Raw genomic sequence first — 20,761 nt, forward strand, 5'->3', positions numbered from 1 at the left:
CCTTGTAGGGGCTCAAGAAGCAAAATCGAGAGAAAAGTTTATAAGGAAGCTGTATCAAGCTATTGATCGATTCCGTTCACATTAGACACGTATGTTGAAAGTCATGAGAGAAGCCGCTGTACAAAATTTCTGCCAAATCGGGTGAAAATTCCGCCCTCTAGAGGCTCAAGAAGTCAAAATCCCAGATCGGTTTATATGGCAGCTATATCCGATTCCATACCGATTTACGCCATACTTACCACAGTTATTGGAAGTCAGAGCAAAACACCTCATGCAAAATGTCAGCCAAATCGGATGAGAACCACGCGCTCTATTGGCTCAAGAAGTCAAGACCCAAGATCGGTTTATATGACAGCTGTACCAGATTATTACCCGATTTGAATCATACTTAACACAGTTGTTGGAAGTGATACCAAAACACTAGGTGCAAAATTTCAGTTAAATCGGATGAGAATTGCGCCCTATAGAGGCTCAAGAAATCATGATCCAAGATCGGTTTCTATGGCAGCTATATCAAAACATGGACCGATTAAAACCATATTCAGCGCAGTTGTTGGAAGTGATACCAAAACACTAGGTGCAAAATTTCAGTTAAATCGGATGAGAATTGCGTCCTCTAGAGGCTCAAGAAGTCAAGACCCAAGATCGGTTTATATGGCAGCTATATCAAAACATGGACCGATTAAAACCATATTCAGCGCAGTTGTTGGAAGTGCTACCAAAACACTGCGTGCGAAATTTCAGTTAAATCGGATGAGAATTGCGCCCTCTAGAGGCTCAAGAAGTCAAGACCCAAGATCGGTTTATATAACAGCTATATCAAAACATGGACCGATTAAAACCATACTCAGCGCAGTTGTTGGAAGTGCTACTAAAACACTATGTGCCAAATTTCAATCCAATCGGATAAGAATTTCGCCCTCTAGAGGCACACGAAGTCAAGACCCAAGATCGGTTTATATGGCAGCTATATCAAAACATTGACCGATTAAAACCATATTTAGCGTAGTTGTTGGAAGTGCTACCAAACAACAATGTTGGCCACTATTTAGACGGGCCGTAGGCTCGAAATGGGGCCTGAATCCGAGGATAGTCCACTGGCTCTACAGGAGCCTTATTAGACCAATACTTACCTACGCCACAGTAGTTTGGTGGACTGCTATGGAGAAAAAGTGCAACATAAGGACCATACAACAGGTTCAAAGAACATGTTGTCTTGGCATGGGCAAAGCGATGAGGACCACGCGCATTAAGGCATTGGAAACTATTCTTGACACCTGACCCATTGACATACAGATTAAGTGTGAGGCAGCCACTGCGGCTATGAGACTTAAGGCGATGGTAGAATGGATTGAGGATGGGAGCTGCTCATACCATCGCGGTATAATCGAGGCGACGATAGGAAACCTGGAAGGAAGGGAAGAGGTTTCCGATCGGATACCTGAGATGAACCTTAAAGTCGAGTGCGAGGCGCTGCTGCCATCGGCACAGTCTTGGATTGACGGAACCCTAGTAAAGCCATACGGAATATTATGTTACACGGATGGATCAAAGCTAGAGGACAAGGTGGACCTGGGGGTTTACATTGGGAACCCAGGGACTAAGATCTGTTTTACACTGCCTGACCATAATACGATCCTGCAGGCGGAGATCCGGGCGATCACGGATTGCGTGAAGTGGTGTGGTGCAAACGCGAGGACGTCGAGTGTGAACATCTTTACCCACAGTAAAATTGCCATAAGGGCAATAACTACCAGAAAGGATGGGTTGGGGTCAAGAAGACAAGATCCCAGATCGGTTTATTCGATCGATTTGAACCTAATTTGACATAGTTATTGAAATTCATAATAAAAAACATAATGCTAAATTTCAGCCAAATCGGACAGTTTATATAACAGCTATGTCAGGTTATGGACCGATTTGAACTATACTTGGCACAGTTGTTGGAAGTCATAGCGAAACATATCGTGTATTGCGCTCGGTAGATGATCAAGAAGTCAAGACCCAAGCTCGGTTTATATGGCAGCTATATCAGGTTATGGACTGATTTGAACCATACATGGCACAGTTTTTGGAAGTAATAGCGAAACACGTTGTGTACAACTGATATAGCTGCCATATAAACCGATTTGGGGTCTTGACTTCTTGAGGCACAAGTATTGTCCAATTTGGCTGAAATTTTGTACAATGGCTTCCCTCGTAACCTTCAACATACGTGTCGAATATGGTATGAATTGGTTTATAGCCTAATACAGCTCCCCTACAAACCGATCTTCCTATTTTATTTCATTCCCCCCTAAAGTGCGCAATTTTTACTAGATTTGGCTGAAATTTTATACAATGACTTCTACTATGGTCTCCAAAATTCAGTTCAATTATGGTCCGAAATGAACCATAGCTTGATATTGTTCCAATAACATAGCATTTCTTTTCGTTTATCCTTCGAGATACTGTGGAAAGAGCTCGATAAATGCGATCCATGGGGGAGGGTATATAAGATTCGGCCCGGCCGAACTTAGCACTCTTTTACTTGTTTATAATAAAATGTTTTCTTTTTAACTTTCATTAATTTCTCATTGCTTCAAATTTCTTCTCCATGTATCGGAATATTTAAATTAAATGTTGTAGCAAAACGCTTTATTTGGAGCGAGTAAAAAAGTGTAATTGCAAGTGCCAGAGTATCTGGACTCTGGCTGGCATAGTTGGTTAGCTGGCTGACTAACTAACTGAGTGACTGACTGCGAGTCCCGTTCAAGTATTTGGTGTGGTGATGTTTTGTAGAGCTGCTTGCTGATCGCTGGGTTTTGATCTTTTTTTTTTTTTCATTTAAATGTGTGTTGTTGTCTATTAGCGGCGCTTTGTGTTTTTCTTGCCGGGGAAAAAGTCATTGTCATGTTAGGCACCATGTAAAGCAAGTGTTGACATGTTTAGTTAAACAAACTGAATTAAGTTTTAAATATTGCGGTTCGTACGGACGGTCGGTCGGTCGACCGGCCAACCAACGACCTACACACAAACACATTCACACGTGACTTGTAAGAGACGCTATACAGTTGGAACGGACGTTTAACGCGTTCCCATCTTAGCCAACAATTTTTGCATAAAACAAACAGGAGGGGAGCAATAACTAACATTAACACTGAATAAATTAATACGGCAACGAAGACAACGGCCAACTGCAAAAAAAAAATATTTATAATGAAAATACTTAACTATCCAATTTATTATCAGATATGCAAGTAAATGGCCACAGCTCAAGCCACTGCAGTTTAGAGTGGCTTGTGCACATGCGCAAAAGCAATTATCAGTCAAATGGCCCAAAAAACGACAACAATTATTATGCGGAAAAATGGAAAAAAGAGTCCTTTGAAATTAAAATGAATAAAAGGTTGACATGACGCTCACTATTTAGGGTTCGAATCCGAAAGGGAAAATAAAACAAAATTTTAGGAGGGTTATAACACAAGTTTTGAAACAATTCTCTACAAAAAAAGGATGGTTCAACGCCAAGGGGTGCTTAAAAGATGGTTCTAAATCACGTTTTTTTTTTTGACCGCTTTCACTGGCATGAGAGCAATCTCCTAGCTTTTCTTAAGGGATTGTATGCCGGCGGCTCGTTCCTCGTGGGATTCTCTGGCAACATTTCTCTTTAATACTTCTTCTATTTTCGATTTTTTTTTCAACCCAGACTTCCGTTAGCGCTCCAAATGTTAACCACAAAAATGTGGTTCAACATCCATTTCAAATTCCATTGGAAATTATGTGTGCAGTCTTTAGAAAACCAAAAAAACCATATTCGCATTAAAAAAATTTAATATTCAAATTTCAGACAAAAATTCCTCTAAATCAACAGAAACCGCAAATAGTTTCATGTTGTATCGATATATTGACCATATAATGGCCAGCTGCTAATCAATCCAGAGCGAGGTTATTAGTATTTGCTTAATCAAAAGGCAAAAGACTCTTCGACAACTGAGGCAGTCAGCATAGCCATAATAGGAGGATTTTAAAAAACCTTTAACTCATTGCAATTAAAATGAGGAAGGTCTGTGAGTGGCGAGTAGGGTGGCGGGTCATGTATCATTGCTATTTATACTGACAATATTGAACTTTTTTAAATTGCTCAATCATTTATTGTTATGAATCATTTAAATGGTATTTTGTTTTTGCCTAAGGGCACTCTATGAGTCATAAGAATTTTGCAAGAAAAAGTTAGACAATTTGCTTGAGAAAATTAGTAATTACAATAAATTGTTATACCATCTACCCTAGGAAGGGGGTTTACTAATTTTGTAATTTTGTTTGTACCATACTTTACTTTAATTGGCTATGAGAGAACATTTGTTCCACTAGCCGAACGTAGAATAGCGTTCCAAGCGCCTCGATCTTCTGCGCCCATTTTTTACTCTTTGACACCAAGTTTCGTGGTGTCTCCCACCACTTGATCCGTTCATCGGGACTTTAGTCGCCCCGGTTTGCCTTCATAAGACTTCTTTACTGGAGTTTCTTCATCCATTCTGACAACATGACCTAGCCAACGCAGCAGTTGTATTTCGATACGTGTAACTATCGTCGTCATACAGCTCGCACAGTTTGTGGTTCATACGACGCCTATATTCTCTATCAGCGCATTCTACGAAGAATCTTTCTCTCAAATACTCCAAACACCGCATCAGCTGCTTTCACAAGTACTCATGCTTCAGAACCATATAAGAACACGGGTAGTATCATTGTCTTGTATAATGTAATCTTCGTCTGTCTAGAGGTGGCCTTGATTTTAAACTTCTTACTTAATCCAAAATAGCATCAGTTTGCCAGTATTATTCTTCGCTTTATCTCAAAACTGAGGTAGATAAAGATTGCTAGCTATTGCAAAGTTGTGGTTCCCAACTTTCTCCATTTTCTTTATCTGCTCGGTTGTGCAAGGCTTTTTGGGAGTTGAAACCATCCATTGCGTCTTATCTCCATTTACTGCCAGACCCATTTTCACTGACTCTCTTTCGATTCTTTCAAAGGCTGCAGTTACTACTTCCGGTCACCGACCTATGATATCGATGTCTTCGGCATAGGCGAGTAGCATATGTTCTCTTGTGAGAAGTGTGTCATATCTATTCTCATCTCCATCTCGTATAATCTTCTCCAACAGGATATTAAAGAGATCACACGGTAGACTGTCTCCTTGTCTGAAGCCTCGTTTGGTATTAAATGGTTCGGAGAGATTCTTTCCTATTCTTACTGAGGAACGTGTATCCGCATGTGTCATTCTGCAGAGTCCTATTAATTTTGCAATGATACCAAACTCAGACATGGCTTGAAATACCTTTGAACGTAACGGAGTATCGAAGGCGGCTTTGTAGTCAACAAAGAGATGGTAGATGTTGATTTGTCCTTCTCGGATCTTTTTCAGGATTTGGCGCAGTGTGAATATCTGGTCCAGGGTGGATTTAACAGGTCTAGAGCCGCATTGATAGGGCCCAATTATCTCATTGACTTTAGGTTTTAATCTTTAACACAATAAGCTCAAGAGTATCTTGAATGCGATGAGAAGGAGACTTATTCCTCTGTAGTTGGCACATTCCTTCTAGTCTCCTTTCTTGTGTACGGGACATAGTATGCTAAAGTTCCAATCATCGGGTAAGCGTTCTTCTAGCCAGATTGCGCAGATAAACTGATGCATACGCCCTAAAAAATACAGCGGGTAACCAATCGGCTCCTGCTGCCTTGTTGTTTTTTAGTCGGGTCACTGCTACTTGGACCTCATTCTGACTAGGAGGTAAACATTCTATACCATCATAAGGGATTGGTTCTGCGCTGTCCTCTCCGCCGCCAACGTCGGACACCAGCAGTTGGCTTAAATGTTCTTTCCATATCCTCAGCATTCTATCTGTGTCAGTTACCAGATTTGCTTCTAAGTCTCTGCAGGAAGATGTGTATGCACCAAAGCCATCGGATTGATGTTTAATTCTTTGGTAGAATTTCCGGACTTCATTCTGACTCCTGTACTCTCACGTCTATGCATTTAATTTTTATACCCTCCACCATAGGATGGGGGTATACAAATTTCGTCATTCTGTTTATAACTCCTCGAAATATTCGTCTAAAACCCCACATATATTCTTGATCGTCATGATATTTTAAGTCGAACTAGCCATGTCCGCCTGTCTGTCCGTCCGTCCGTCTGTCTGTAGAATTCACGCTAACTTACAAAGGAGTAAAGCTAGCCGCTTGAAATTTTCCACAAATACCTCTTATTAGTGTAGGTCAGTTGCGATTGTAAATGGGCTATATCTGTGCAAGTTTTGATATAGCTGTCATATAAACCTATCTGGGGTATTGACTTCTTGAACCGCTAGAGGGCACAATCCTTATTCGATTTGGCTGAAATTTTACATAAGGTGTTTTATTATGACTTCCAACAACTGTGCTTAGTATGGTTGAAATCGGTCCATAACTTTATATAGCCGTCATATAAACCAATCTGGGATCTTGACTTCTGGAGCCTCTAGAGGGCTTAAACCCTATCCGATTTGGCTGAAATGTTGCAAGACATGTTTTGTTATGACTTCCAACAACTGTAGTTCAATTCGGTCTATAACCTGATAGAGCTGACATATAAACCGATCTGGGGTCTTGACTTCTTGAGCTTCTAGAGGGCGCAATTCCTATTCGATTTGACTGAAATTTGGAATAACGGCTTTTCCCATAATCTTCAACTTACGTATCAAATATGGTCCGAATAGGTCTGTAGCCTGATACAGCTTCCATATAAGCCGATCTCCCTACTTTACTACTTGAGCCTCTTGAGCCATCCGATTTAGCTGAAATTTGGCATGACGTGTTTTGTTATGACATCCAACCACTGTACTAAGTATGGTTCAAATCGGTCCATAACCTGATATAGCTGTCATATAAACGGATCTGGTACCTTGACTTCTTGAGCCTCTAGAGGGCGCTATTATTATCCGATTTGGCTGAAATTACAACGGTTTCTCCCATGACCTTCTGTAGCTGAAACAGCATCGGTCTATAGCCTGAAACAGCACAACAGAGATACCGCGCAAAGAACTTGACAAATGCCATCCATGGTGGAGGGTATATGAGATTCGGCCCGGCCGAACTTAGCACGCTTTTACTTGTTCTTTCTGCGGAATAGACGTTTCTCCTCTCTCCTCTTCTCCCGACACCTTTCCTTCACGTTGCTACTGATTGCAGGGTCGCTCTGTATGCCGCATTTTGCCCTCAGTACCATTTCAACACTCGTGATCGTACCATGGGTTCTTTGGGGGAGGCTTCCTGTAGCAAAGTACGGATTTCGCTACATTTTCCATGGAGTGGGCAATGGATTGCCACTGCGCCGTTGTAGGAGTGCTTTTATCAAGCAATTGGGTCAGGCGAGAGGAGTATGCCTTTGCCACCTGTTGTGTTTGCAACTTTCCGATGTCCTGCTTCCCTGCTTCGCACGTTTCTCGCCACACTAAGACGGCTGCGAAACTTAGCTGCAAGAATAATCTATAATCGCCCCTCGGTTCGATCATACATCATACATACATAAAGACAAAATTTCAGTAATATTTTCTCTAAAGACAAAATTTTAGTGAAATTTCCTCTAAAGGCAAAATTTCAGTGAAATTTTCTCTTAAGACAAAATTTCAGTGAAATTTTCTCTAAATACAAAAAAAAATTTCAGTGAAATTTTCTCTAAATACAAAATTCTTGGAAGACAAAATTTCAGTGAAATTTTCTCTTAAGACAAAACTTCAGTGAAATTTATGCTAAAGACAAAATTTCAGTGAAATTTATGCTAAAGGCAAAATTTCAGTGAAATTTTCTCTAAAGGCAAAATTTTAGTGAAATTTTCTCTAAAGACAAAATTTCAGTGAAATTTTCTCTAAAGACAAAATTTCAGTGAAATTTTCTCTAAAGACAAAATTTCAGTGAAATTTTCTCTAAAGACAAAATTTCAGTGAAATTTTCTCTAAAGACAAAATTTCAATGAAATTTTCTCTAAAGACAAAATTTCAGTGAAATTTTCTCTTAAGACAAAATTTCAGTGAAATTTTCTCCAAAGACAAAATTTCAGTGAAATTTTCTCTAAAGACAAAATTTCAGTAAAATTTTCTTTAAAGACAAAATTTCAGTGAAATTTTCTCTAAAGACAAAATTTCAGTGAAATTTTCTCTAAAGACAAAATTTCAGTGAAATTTTCTCTTAAGACAAAATTTCAGTGAAATTTTCTCTAAAGACAAAATTTCAGTGAAATTTCCTTTAAACACAAAATTTCAGTGAAATTTTCTTTAAAGACAAAATTTCAGTGAAATTTTCTTTAAAGACAAAATTTCAGTAAAATTTTCTTTAAAGACAAAATTTCAGTGAAATTTTCTCTTAAGACAAAATTTCAGTAAAATTTTTCTAAAGACAAAATTTCAGTCAAATTTTCTCTTAAGACAAAATTTCAGTAAAATTTTTTTTTAAGACAAAATTTCAGTGAAATGCTAAATTTAAGTAAAATTTTTCTTCTAAGGATAAAATTCTAATAAAATTTTCTCTGAAGACAAAATTCGATTGAAATTCTCTAAAAAAAAATATTTCAATAAGAAAATGTCTTTAAAACTCCCATAGTTGTGGAACATATTATTAAGACATTAGAACACTCTGTACAGGTTTAGCAGTAGCCTAGTACTTTGATCCAAACTTAAATGAGATTTAGATCAAGGGAGACGATTTATTAGACCCAGGCCGGCACTAATTCTCGCTAGAGACCAATCAAATGAGCATTATTTTAATTAATTCTTAATAACTCATTGAGGCTTATACAATAACCCCAAAGAGTTTTTTATGGCCTGGCCATTTGTTTGTATGGGCCATTCATTGACTGGCAGTTGTTGCAGTTTTTTTAGCTCACCTATCCGCTCGACCGTCATTCTATCTATACACCAACTAATTATTGCAACAATTTGCAATACATTTTTGTTGGTCTGAGTAGTAGAGTGGTGAGCCCTCTGCCTCTTTCGCTCGTTTCGCACCACCCTCTTTTGTGGTCGTCATCATGCTACGTGAACAAAACCACATCATCCATCAAGTTGCATAATAAAACCTGATGAATAGCGCTTAAAATGAGCATCCATGCTGTCAATTTAAATAAATTATGGCCAAGTTTTGTGTTTGCAACGCTTCAGTTGTATCCTCAGAAGCCGGCCAGAGAGGAATTCCAATGGGCCTGGGTACAAACGATTAGAGGAGGCTAACAAAAAGTCTTGAGTGTGTGTGTGCCAGTGTTTGTGTTATTTTTTGGCGAAATAAATAAAGGAGCCGCTAAAAGAGTGGTAATACACACTGGGAGTCATTCGTATCAAGAGTGTGCGGTGTGTGAGTGTGTGTGTGTGTGTGTGCCGGGAGGGGGAGGAGTAGCAGCGGACAAGTGAACAAACAAAGGCTTGACATAATCATCCGTTGTTGTAAAGTTTAACGACACCCTACAGCCACTACCAATAAAACGGTGCACACCTTTAGAAGCTTCATTTTGCGAATGGCCATGTTTTACCGCCATTGGTTTAAGCGTCTTGGTATTTTAGCCAACATTTAAGGCCAGATTGATAATAGCTCGCAGACAGAGTGAGGTGGAAGCCAAAGGAGTGGAAGTGAGTGTTCAAAAGTTGTGAAGGCAAAGTGTCAACAGAAGTTTTTGGCCATAAAAAACCAAACCAAGACAGAGCAATGTGACACTCAAAGGAAAATGAATAGCGGCAGTGATGGATGGAAGGACAGACAGACAGACAGACGGACGGATGAACAAGTACCAAAAGGCAACTATAATTGCCCGCACATGACACATGTGAAAATCAGTGTTCACAAGTTCCCCCCAGAGCGTAGCCTACGCTAACCTCAAAGTCAAATGATCAGCCAGCCATAAATAACCAGGCTTAACCATGGATTACATTCCAGTCGTCCACACAGCCTGCCAAGGGGGATACGAGCATAGGCAGCACTCATATCCCAGAGCTTAACTGCCACCTTCATTATTGCAGCGCTGAATTTTTGTTAACTTTAGCCATAGCGTCACGTCAATCTGTCAACATGGTTTCGCTTTTGTTCGTGAGGGTGAGAAGCCCAAAAAAAAAAATAAAGAACCCAAGCAAACAGTTGCACTCATTATGGAGCAGTCTGATTTTCTTGGCTAACCACCAGTGCTACACATCTTGATCATCATCATCATCATCAACGGGTAACAAAATACCTCGATTGTCATGGGGCAACAATTTAAATGTCCAACTTAGTTAACTAATGCGAAATTTATTACGAATATCAATTGCCTCTAGCTATCCACTCTTTCACTCACCTTGCCATTTGGTCTTTTGCTTTATTGTTGCAAAAGAATGTCTTTTGTACTGAGATCATTGTTCTTACGTGGCAGCAGCGAAATTAGTCCTAAATGTGGTGTCTTCTTTGCACTCAGTCATTACAGCAGGGTGAACTTGTGTGGGTAAGCGAGACTAAGACAGCTTTTTAGTGACGATCAGTGTCAGACAGCATTAAGGTGATTAATTTAAGTGTATCTCAATATGAATGTTTTTCAGAAGAGTAATATTTTTCAGGCGTCCCTTTGTGCTCCATATAGAGTATGGAACCACATGATGGATTTGCTGCTGAGGCGTTTGGCTGAGTCCTTAAAAATCAGTGTGTATTCGAATGACTTGCTCATCCTAGTTGAAGAAGATTTCGGACAGGACAAGCAGGTCATGGGTATTATGCTCAAGTATAGCGATCGTGCTGATGTTGACGTTGCGGAGGAATCGTCCACCCACCATTCGGTCTAACGAAGCTAATATCGGATAAGAAGGACTCGTTAAATATCTGGGAGTGACTATTTCAAAGAGAATGGGATCAGGTGAAGGAGAAACCAACTGAAGCATGCGGAATTGTTAAGCGTATTCTGAAAAGTGATTAGGGTTTTAGTTGAGTTCGTGCAATATATGGTGGCTTGTTTGTTGCATGCAGAACTTATGGAGCTCTAGTATGAACAGGGAAGAGCCACGACTGTCGTGGTAAGGAAAAATATCCTCTCCTGTCAGATAGTGGCTATGCTGGCGTGGTGGCCTGTGTAAAACTTTGACCACATATGCATAACAGGTTTTTCTCTCCGTGCCTCCACTTGATGGAAGCCACCGTAACGCTGAGGCTAGCATACCCGCCTATGACGCCGAATGCCTGGGTTCGAATCCTGTCTCAAACATCAGAAAAAAAATTCAGCGGTGGTTATCCACTCCAAATGCTGGCGAAATTTGTGAGGTACTATACCATTCGGTATTGAAGCCATGAAAAACTTCTCCACAACGAGGTGTTGCTCTGCGGTACGTCGCGCGAACTCGACCATAAAACAGGGGCCCTGTTCATTGAGCTTAAATCTTGAATCAGGCAGCACTTATTGATATGTGAAAAGTTTGCCCCTGTTCCTTAATGTAATGTTCATGGGCAAATTTGCATTTTTCTCCACTTGATCTACTCTTGAGTTGCTTGGCTGTTCTGAACAAAGCGAGGAATTGAATTCCACTAGTGCGAGTGGGATGGGTACTGCTTCTAATATGACGGATAGGGATGTAAGGCGCCCCAACACTAAATGGACGGATAATGAAAATGGTTGGGTGACTTAGGACTCTTTTTTCGTGGTGCGACATTTGTACTGGGCCTCCTAGATTTTGGCTTTAGTCTCAAGATTGATGGGTACTGCTTCTGATCTGACGGATAGAAACTTAAGGCGATTCAATACATAATGGACGGATAATGAAAATGGTTGGGTGACTTACGACTTTTTTTTGGTGATGCGATGTTTTTTTAGGACCTCTCAGATGCCTTTCCTTACTGGTTAAAGCTCATTTTTGTATACTCTGAGCTTTTCCATTTTTGAATGCCCATCCGCCACCTTGCCTACGCGCAAAAATTAATTCATTAGCCGTAAACGAAATTTACGACAAGTAAACTTCTTTTGTGAAAACCGTTTGAAGCTTGTTTTCGTTAAAATTGCATGCTGCCTCACTGACCATTACCCAATGGAAGAAATAAAAAATTGTCTTTTGAACGCAGGCCTTCCTGCACTGATGATGATGTTCAAACTCTCCGCCGGCTCGAATCCATTTGTGGTGTAACAAGAGATAGCTCGCTGTAAACAAATTATTTTTAAGTTAAAAGAATTTTTGATTTTTCGCGTAACAGAACCATCCTTTATTTCATCCTAAAATTTCAGCCCAATCAGTTAGGAATTGCGCCCTCTAGAGGCTCAAGAAGACAAGATTTGAACTATACTTAGGACAGTTATTGAAAATCATAACAAATTACTCAAGTGACTCAAGAAGTCAAGATCCATAATCGGTTTATAAGGCAGCTATATCAAAACATGGACCGATATGGCCCATTTACATTCCCAACTGACCTACAATTATAAGAAGAATTTGTACAAAATTTTAGCTTTACTCCTTCGAAAGTTTGCGTGCTTTCGACAGACGGACGGACATGGCTAGATATAGAAGAAGTTCCGAAAGATTTTACAATAATAAAAAAAAAAAGATTTTTTGAATTTTCGCCTAACAGAGCCTTCCCTTACTACAGAAGAAGTTTCGAAAGATTTTACAATAAACGAAGTGACTTTCACACCAAAAAGTTCCAAATTTACGACTAACGTCCAGCTGTGGAAGGAAATGTTACGCAGTTACTATTTTCCCAATTGAACGGATTTGTTTGTTGGAAAAAACTTCCGAACGATTTATTTTCTTGCGTTTAGGTATTTTTACGTCACTCTTCTACCGGCCCCTAGAAGCTTAAAGCTTTGCCCTGATTTGGCAAATTAGGTACATAAAGTACACATATGCCCTTCAACTCAGTTCATTTGACATTTTTAGAGGAACTAAACTCTACTATGTCTTCTTTCTTTTCCTTTTAATTTTGAAATAAATTTAATTTTTTAACCATTGAGTAATCTGCATGTAACAAATGGCCATGATTCGATCTGATTCTACTCTGCATATTTGACTTGCAACAGTGTCTCCTTATTTCTAATGGCAAATTTTCTTCATTGTTTCTCAAATATTATCTTGAAATGCTGGTCATAAAAACTTTTCCCTCATTCTCTTCTTTTTGCACTCTCAGTAACTGCCCCACAGTGTTTTTTTTTTTTTTTTAACAGCTACAATGCAATATTCGTATATGCGAAGACAAACAAACGAGTGAACGAACGTACGAACAAGCCAATCAACTAAAGAATAAGCAAAACAATAGAGAATTGTCAAATGTGTCACTATTTAAGTCAATGTGTCATCTACTGGAAAAAGTGAATGACAGTTATCAAGATCGATGACTTGGCCTGACATAGACTTGTTGTCTTGCCCTAACCCGGGCTGGCTGTTAGTGCCTTTGGCTGCTGAGCAGAGCGAGGAGAGGGTATAATTACAAATTCTCACGATTATCATTAGCTGCAGACTAATGCTAAGGTATTTGGTGTTGCTGTAGTTGTTGTTAGTAGTGTCTCAGCTGTTTTTGCTACTGCCAACAGTTGTTGGCTTTTGTATTTCGTTTTGTGGAGACAATGATCGAACTAATCCTCTCGCACAAATGTTTGGTTTAGTTTGGTAGTTGTTAACATAAACATTGTCGTTGTTGTGTTAATGTTTAAACAAATGAAATATGCAAATGAGAGTGAGAACGTGACAAATGTCAAAAAACTGTCACTTGCTGGTGTTTATTAGCACAAATGAGCCCCCAGCACCACATCCGAAAGAAACACCAACAACAAACTACAAAACAAAAGACAAACAGACATACACACACAGTTACTCATTGTATGACAGGTGAGACTATTGTTTTAGGCTCGTGGGAAAAGATGTTCAAAATCTATCATAACGACTGATTAATTACTCAAGGCTGGTAAAGCAACCCAGAAAAAAAAAATAAAGGATGGGTTTACTGAAGACTTATATAAACATGACAAATATGATTTTTTTGAAGGCTGTAATGTTGAAAAGTAATAAATGGATATAAAATAAAATATAACTTAAAATTAATTGAAAAAATATAATCTAATAAAATAAACCACAATAAATTAAAATCAAATAAAATGAAATTAAATAAAAAAAATGAAATAAAATTTAATAAAGTAAAATAAAAAAAAAAAAAATAAAATAAAATAAAATAAAATGAAATAAAATAAAATAAAATAAAATAAAATAAAATAAAATAAAATAAAATAAAATAAAATAAAATAAAATAAAATAAAATGAAATAAAATAAAATAAAATAAAATAAAATAAAATAAAATAAAATAAAATAAAATAAAATTAAATTAAATTAAATAAAAAAAAAATAAAATTAAATTAAATAAAAAAAAAATAAAATAAAATAAAATAAAATAAAATAAAATAAAATAAAATAAAATAAAATAAAATAAAATAAAATAAAATAAAATAAAATAAAATAAAATTAAATTAAATTAAATTAAATTAAATAAAAAAAAAATAAAATTAAATTAAATAAAAAAAAAATAAAATTAAAATAAAACAAGTAAAAGCGTGAGCATGGTGGTTTTCCCCTCCTAATGCTGGCAACATTAGTGAGGTACTATGCCATGTAAAACTTCTCTCCAAAGAGGTGTCGCACTGGGTCACGCCGTTCGGACTCGTCCATAAAAAGGAGTCCCCCTATCATTGAGCTTAAACTTGAAATGGATTTCACTCATTGATATGTGAGAAGTTTGCCCCTGTTCCTTAGTGGAATATTCGTGGGCAAAATTTTCGATTTGCAATTGCTATGCGATTGGAGCTATATCAAGTTATCATCCGATTCGGACCATAATAGAACTCAAGTCAGTAGAAGTCATGGTGTAAAACTTCAGCCAATTCGAATTATAATTGGGCCCTTTAGGGGCTCAAGAAGTAAAATAGGGAGATCGGTTTAAATGGGAGCTGTATCAGGCTATAGACCGATTCAGACCATATATATAACATAAGTTGTAGATCATGGGAGAAGCCGTTGTACAAGATTTCAGCCAAATCGGATAACCATTACGCCCTATAGAGGCTGAAGAAGTCAAGATCCTAGATCGGTTATTATGGCAACTATATCAGGTTATGAACCGATTTGAGTCATACTTAGCCCAGTTGTTGGAAGTCATAACAAAACAACTCACGCCCAATTTCAGCCAAATCGGATAGGAATTGCGCCCTCTATAGGCTGAAGAAGACAAGATTCAAGATCGGTTTATATGACAGCTATATCAGGTTAAGGATCGATTTAAGTCATATTTAGCCCAGTTGTTGAAATTTATAACAAACCAACACACGCCCAATTTTAGCCAAATCGGATAGGAATTGCGCCCTCTATAGGCTGAAGAAGTCAAGACTCAAGATCGGTTTATATGACAGCTATATCAGGTTAAGGATCGATTTGAGTCATATTTAGCCCAGTTGTTGAAAGTCATAACAAACCAACTCACGCCCAATTTTAGCAAATCGGATAGGAATTGCGCCCTCTATAGGCTGAAGAAGTCAAGACTCAAGATCGGTTTATATGACAGCTATATCAGGTTATGGACCGATATGAACCATGCTTTAAACAGTTGTTGAAAGTTATAACGAAACACGTCGTGCCAATCGGATAGGAATTGCGCCCTCTAGAGGCTCAAGAAGTCAAGACACCAGATCGGTTTATTTGACAGCTATATCAGGTTATGGCTTGATTTGAACCATGCTTTGGACAGTTGTTGGAAGATATAACGAAACACGTCGTGCCAAATTTCAGTCAAATCGGAAAGGAATTGCGCCCTCTAGAGGCTCAATAAGTCAGGATTCAAGATCGGTTTATATGACAGCTATATCAGGTTATGGACCAATTTGAGTTATACACTCAGCCCAATTGTTGGAAGTCATAACGAAACACGTCATGCCAAATTTCAGCCAAACCGGATAGGAATTGCTCCCTCTATAGGCAGAAGAAGTCAAGATTCAAGATCGGTTTATATGACAGCTATATCAGGTTAGGGACCGATTTCAACCATACTTATCGCAGTTGTTGGAAGTCATAACGAAACACGTAGTGCAAAATTTCAGTCAAATCCGATAAGAACTGCACCCTCTAGAGGCTTTAGAATTCAAGACTCCAGATCGGTTTATAAAGGGTGATTTTTTTGGGGTTAGGATTTTCATGCATTAGTATTTGACAGATCACGTGGGATTTCAGACATGGTGTCAAAGAGAAAGATGCTCAGTATGCTTTGACATTTCATCATGAATAGACTTACTAACGAGCAACGCTTGCAAATCATTGAATTTTATTACCAAAATCAGTGTTCGGTTCGAAATGTGTTCATTCACCGTAACGTTGCGTCCAACAGCATCTTTGAAAAAATACGGTCCAATGATTCCACCAGCGTACAAACCACACCAAACAGTGCATTTTTCGGGATGCATGGGCAGTTCTTGAACGGCTTCTGGTTGCTCTTCACTCCAAATGCGGCAATTTTGCTTATTTACGTAGCCATTCAACCAGAAATGAGCCTCATCGCTGAACGGTGAATGAACACATTTCGAACCGAACACTGATTTTGGTAATAAAATTCAATGATTTGCAAGCGTTGCTCGTTAGTAAGTCTATTCATGATGAAATGTCAAAGCATTCTGAGCATCTTTCTCTTTGACACCATGTCTGAAATCCCACGTGATCTGTCAAATACTAATGCATGAAAATCCTAACCTCAAAAAAATCACCCTTTATGACAGTTATATCAGGTTATGGATCGATTTCAACCATACTTACCAATGTTGTTGGAAGTCGTAACAACCACTTTATGCTGAATTTCAGCAAAATCGGATAAGAACTGCGCCCTCCAGCGGTTCAAGAAGTCGAGACCCAAAATTGGTTTATATGGCAGCTTTGTCAGGCTATAGACCTATTTCGACCATATTTATCGCAGTTGTTGGAAGCCATAACAAAATACTTTACGCAAAATTTCAGCCAAATCGTATGAGAATTGCGCCCTCTATTGGCTCAAGAAGTCAAGATCCAAGATCGGTATATATGGCAGCTATATCAAGTTACGAACACATCGTATTAGAATTACGTCCTTAAGGGGCTCAAGAAGTCAAGACCCCGGATAGGTTTATATTGCAGCTATATCAGGATATGTTCTGATTTGAACCATACAAAGCATATTTAGTGATACCAAAGCACCACGTGCAAAATTTCAGTCAAATCGGACGAGAATTGCGCCCTCTAGAGGCTCAAGAAGTCAACACCCAATATCGGTTTATATGGCAGCTTAATCAAAACATGAACCGATTTGAGATCATTTACAATCCCAACCGATCTACACTAATAAAGTGTATTTGTGCAAAATTTTAAGCGTCTGGCTTTACTCCTTCGAAAGTTAGCTTGCTTTCGACCGACAGACGGACGGACGGACGGACAAGTGGACGGACATGACTAGATCGATTTAAAATGTCGTGACGATCATGGTTGCTCAAAAAGTAATTGCGGATTTTTCATATAGTCGGCGTTGACAAATTTTTTCAACGGCTTGTGACTCTGTAATTGCATTCTTTCTTCTGTCAGTTATCAGATGTTACTTTAAGCTTGCTTTAGAGAAAAAGTGTAAAAAAGTATATTTGATTAAAGTTCATTCTTAGTTTTATTAAAAATGCATTTACTTTCTTTTAAAAAATCCTTTTTGGATTTTTGCATTTACTTTTTGGGCAACCCAATATATACATTATGGGGTCTTAGATGTATATTGCGAGGTGTTACAAACTGAATGACTAGATTAGTATATCCCCATGCTATGGCGGTAGAGGGTATACAATTAAAAAAAATTGATAAAAATATAAATAAATTCTAATTAATTTAAAACAAAATCTATCGAGATTTTTAAATATCCTATTAAATTAAAATATTCCGTACTCATATTTCTATCGTTTTTTCATCCTCTTACAGATACTCGGGAAACTGGCTTTGTTAATGCGATTACAGCGGCGGGTGTTACATACGCCGTAACGAAGGCCTGCACCTTGGGTAACCTGGTAGAATGTTCATGCGATAAAAGCCACTCGCGCCGCAATGGAGGTCAACCCCAAATGGTTAATGCCGTCACAGCAGTGGCTGCTTTGGAAAAGCAGCAAGCAGTGTTCGAAAGAAATTCCACAAAGAATCCACAGAAAAAAGGAAATGGCAACCGTAAACGAAGACTTTTGAGAAACATTAAATTTCCCGATGGTGAATGGGAATGGGGTGGATGTAGTGACAATGTGAATTTTGGATTTCGCCATTCGAGAATATTTCTGGATTCCAAATATAGGCGAAGAAGTGATTTTCGTACGTTGGTGAAACTGCACAATAACATGGCCGGGAGACTGGTGAGTACAAGTGAGGGACAACATTAGAGTTTTTCACAATTCCTCCTTATTTCTTTCCCTAAAATCGTTGATATTTTTATTATATAAGTTAAGGGTAAACCTCCCAACCGATATCATTGCTCCCATTCTATATTTTGTCTGCACATAATCTGCAATTCAAAGCGTGGGAGCAGTGCAAATACCAAGTGGTGAGTTGCATACCCACACTGGCTTATTTGAATTGTAGAGTATAGAATGGAAGCAATGATAACGGTTGGGTGGCATACCATTAACTTATATCCTTTCATCCCTTTCATCTCTTCCAGGCAATTCGTGATTCCATACGCCTGGAGTGCAAGTGTCATGGCCTTTCAGGCTCATGCACTGTCAAAACCTGCTGGCTTAAGATGCCTTCATTTCGTGAGGTGAGCTCTAGACTGCGTGAGAAATTCGATGGGGCCTACAAAGTGGTGCTGCGCAATGATGGCAACAGTTTTATGCCGGAAAATGAGCACATCAAACAACCCTCCAAATACGATCTGGTCTACTCGGATGATTCGGCCGACTTTTGTGCACCCAACATAAGAACTGGTTCGTTGGGCACCCAAAATCGTGAATGTAATGTCACCTCACAGGGCCCCGATAGCTGTGATCTGCTATGCTGTAATCGTGGGCATAAACATCACATTGTCTCCGAATGGGTTAATTGTAAATGTGTCTTCAAATGGTGCTGCGAGGTAACATGCGAGAAGTGTCTGGAGAGAAGGGAAATCAACACATGTCTATAGTACAAGGACTAGAGTAATATCCCACAGTATTGCAATTACTCCCTGTTCAAAAAAATTGTAACCCGTCTCTCTCTCTCACACACAATTTGTCATCTTTCATTTCCCCCATCGCCCATGTAACCAACAATCATACAAAAATCTTCTATGAAAATGCAAAGCTTTCCATTGCGCGTGATAATTGTAACTATTAAAAATAATTTATTAATCTTTTCTTGAATACTTTTTTTAAGCGATTAGTTAGTCATTTTATGTAGCTAGACTTAGGGATTTTCATGTAGCATCTATTACACATAACTGCAAACCGAATATAGTTGTTAATTAGACCTAGACCTAGAAATCGAGTATTTGAAAATAAAGAATCTTTCTGAATGTATTAACGTGATAATAACTTTAGTTCATCGATAACTGCTTTAAAATACTTATAAATGTTAACATTAATTTTATATGCCTACATATCTGTGTACACTATTAAGATTGTTTTTAATTTGTAAAAGTTTTGTAAATAATTTTTGATAAAAAAAAATTTAATAAATAATTTAGGCAACTATAACTAGAGTGAAAGAAAAATTTGCCAAATTTATGCGTTTGACGTAAAGCTTTTAATCATACAAGGTAAGTAAGGCTTCATTTAGATTTTCAGGAGAAATATATTTTAACAATACATTTATCATAAATAATAATATTAACAAGTAAAAGCGTGCTAAGTTCGGCCGGGCCGAACCTTACATACCCTCCACCATGGATCGCATTTGTCGAGTTCTTCTCCCGGCATCTCTTCTTAGGCAAAAAAGGATATAAGAAAAGATTTGCTCTGCTATTATTATATTATTAAATGTTGGAGACCTGTGTAAAATGTCAGCCAATTCGAATAAGAATTGCCCCCTTTGGGGGCTCAAGAAGTAAAATAGAGAGATCGATTTATATGGGACCTGTATCAGGCTACAGAGCGATTCAGACCATAATAAATACGTATGTTGATGCTCATGAAAGAATACGTCGTACAAAATTTCAGCCAAATCGGATAATAATTGCGATCTCTAGAGGCTCAAGAAGTTAAGATCCCAGATCGGTTTATATGGCAGCTATATCAGGTTATTGACCGATTTGAACCATACTAAACGCAGTTGTTGGAAGTGATAACAAAACACGCCATGCAAAATTTCAGCCAAATCGGATATGAATTGCATCCTCCAGAAGCTCAAGATGTCAAGTCCTAAGATCGGTTTATATGATAGCTATATCAGGTTATGGACCGATTTGATCTTAACTTAGCACAGTCGTTGGATATCATAACAAAATACATCGTGCAAATTTCATTCCAATCGTATAAGAATTGCGCCCTCTAGAGGCTCAAGAAGTCAAGGCCCACGATAGGTTTGTATGGCAGCTATATCAGGTTATCATCCGACTTAAACCATACTTAACACAATGATTGGATATCATCACAAATCAAGTCGTGCAAAATTTCATTCCAATCAGATAAGAATTGCGCCCTCTAGAGGCTCAAGAAGTCAAGACCCAAGATCGGTTTATATGGCAGCTATATCAAAACATGGACCGATATGGTCCATTTACAATTCCAACCGACCTATACTAACAACAAGTATT

General features: G+C 38.3%; 1 protein-coding gene across 1 annotated transcript in view; it reads left to right on the forward strand.

Annotated features, from left to right (window-relative positions):
• Positions 1–19,596, forward strand: part of LOC106087683 (protein Wnt-6) — a 31,625-nt gene extending 12,029 nt beyond the window's left edge. Inside the window, exons 3-4 of the mRNA XM_059365398.1 lie at positions 17,968–18,386; positions 18,692–19,596. Coding sequence (XP_059221381.1) covers positions 17,968–18,386; positions 18,692–19,153 — 881 coding nt within the window. The 3' untranslated portion in view covers positions 19,154–19,596. The remainder of the gene's footprint in view (positions 1–17,967; positions 18,387–18,691) is intronic.
• Positions 19,597–20,761: the final 1,165 nt, after the last annotated feature.

The sequence above is a fragment of the Stomoxys calcitrans genome, chromosome 3, assembly GCF_963082655.1.
Source record: "Stomoxys calcitrans chromosome 3, idStoCalc2.1, whole genome shotgun sequence".
NCBI lineage: Eukaryota > Metazoa > Arthropoda > Insecta > Diptera > Muscidae > Stomoxys > Stomoxys calcitrans.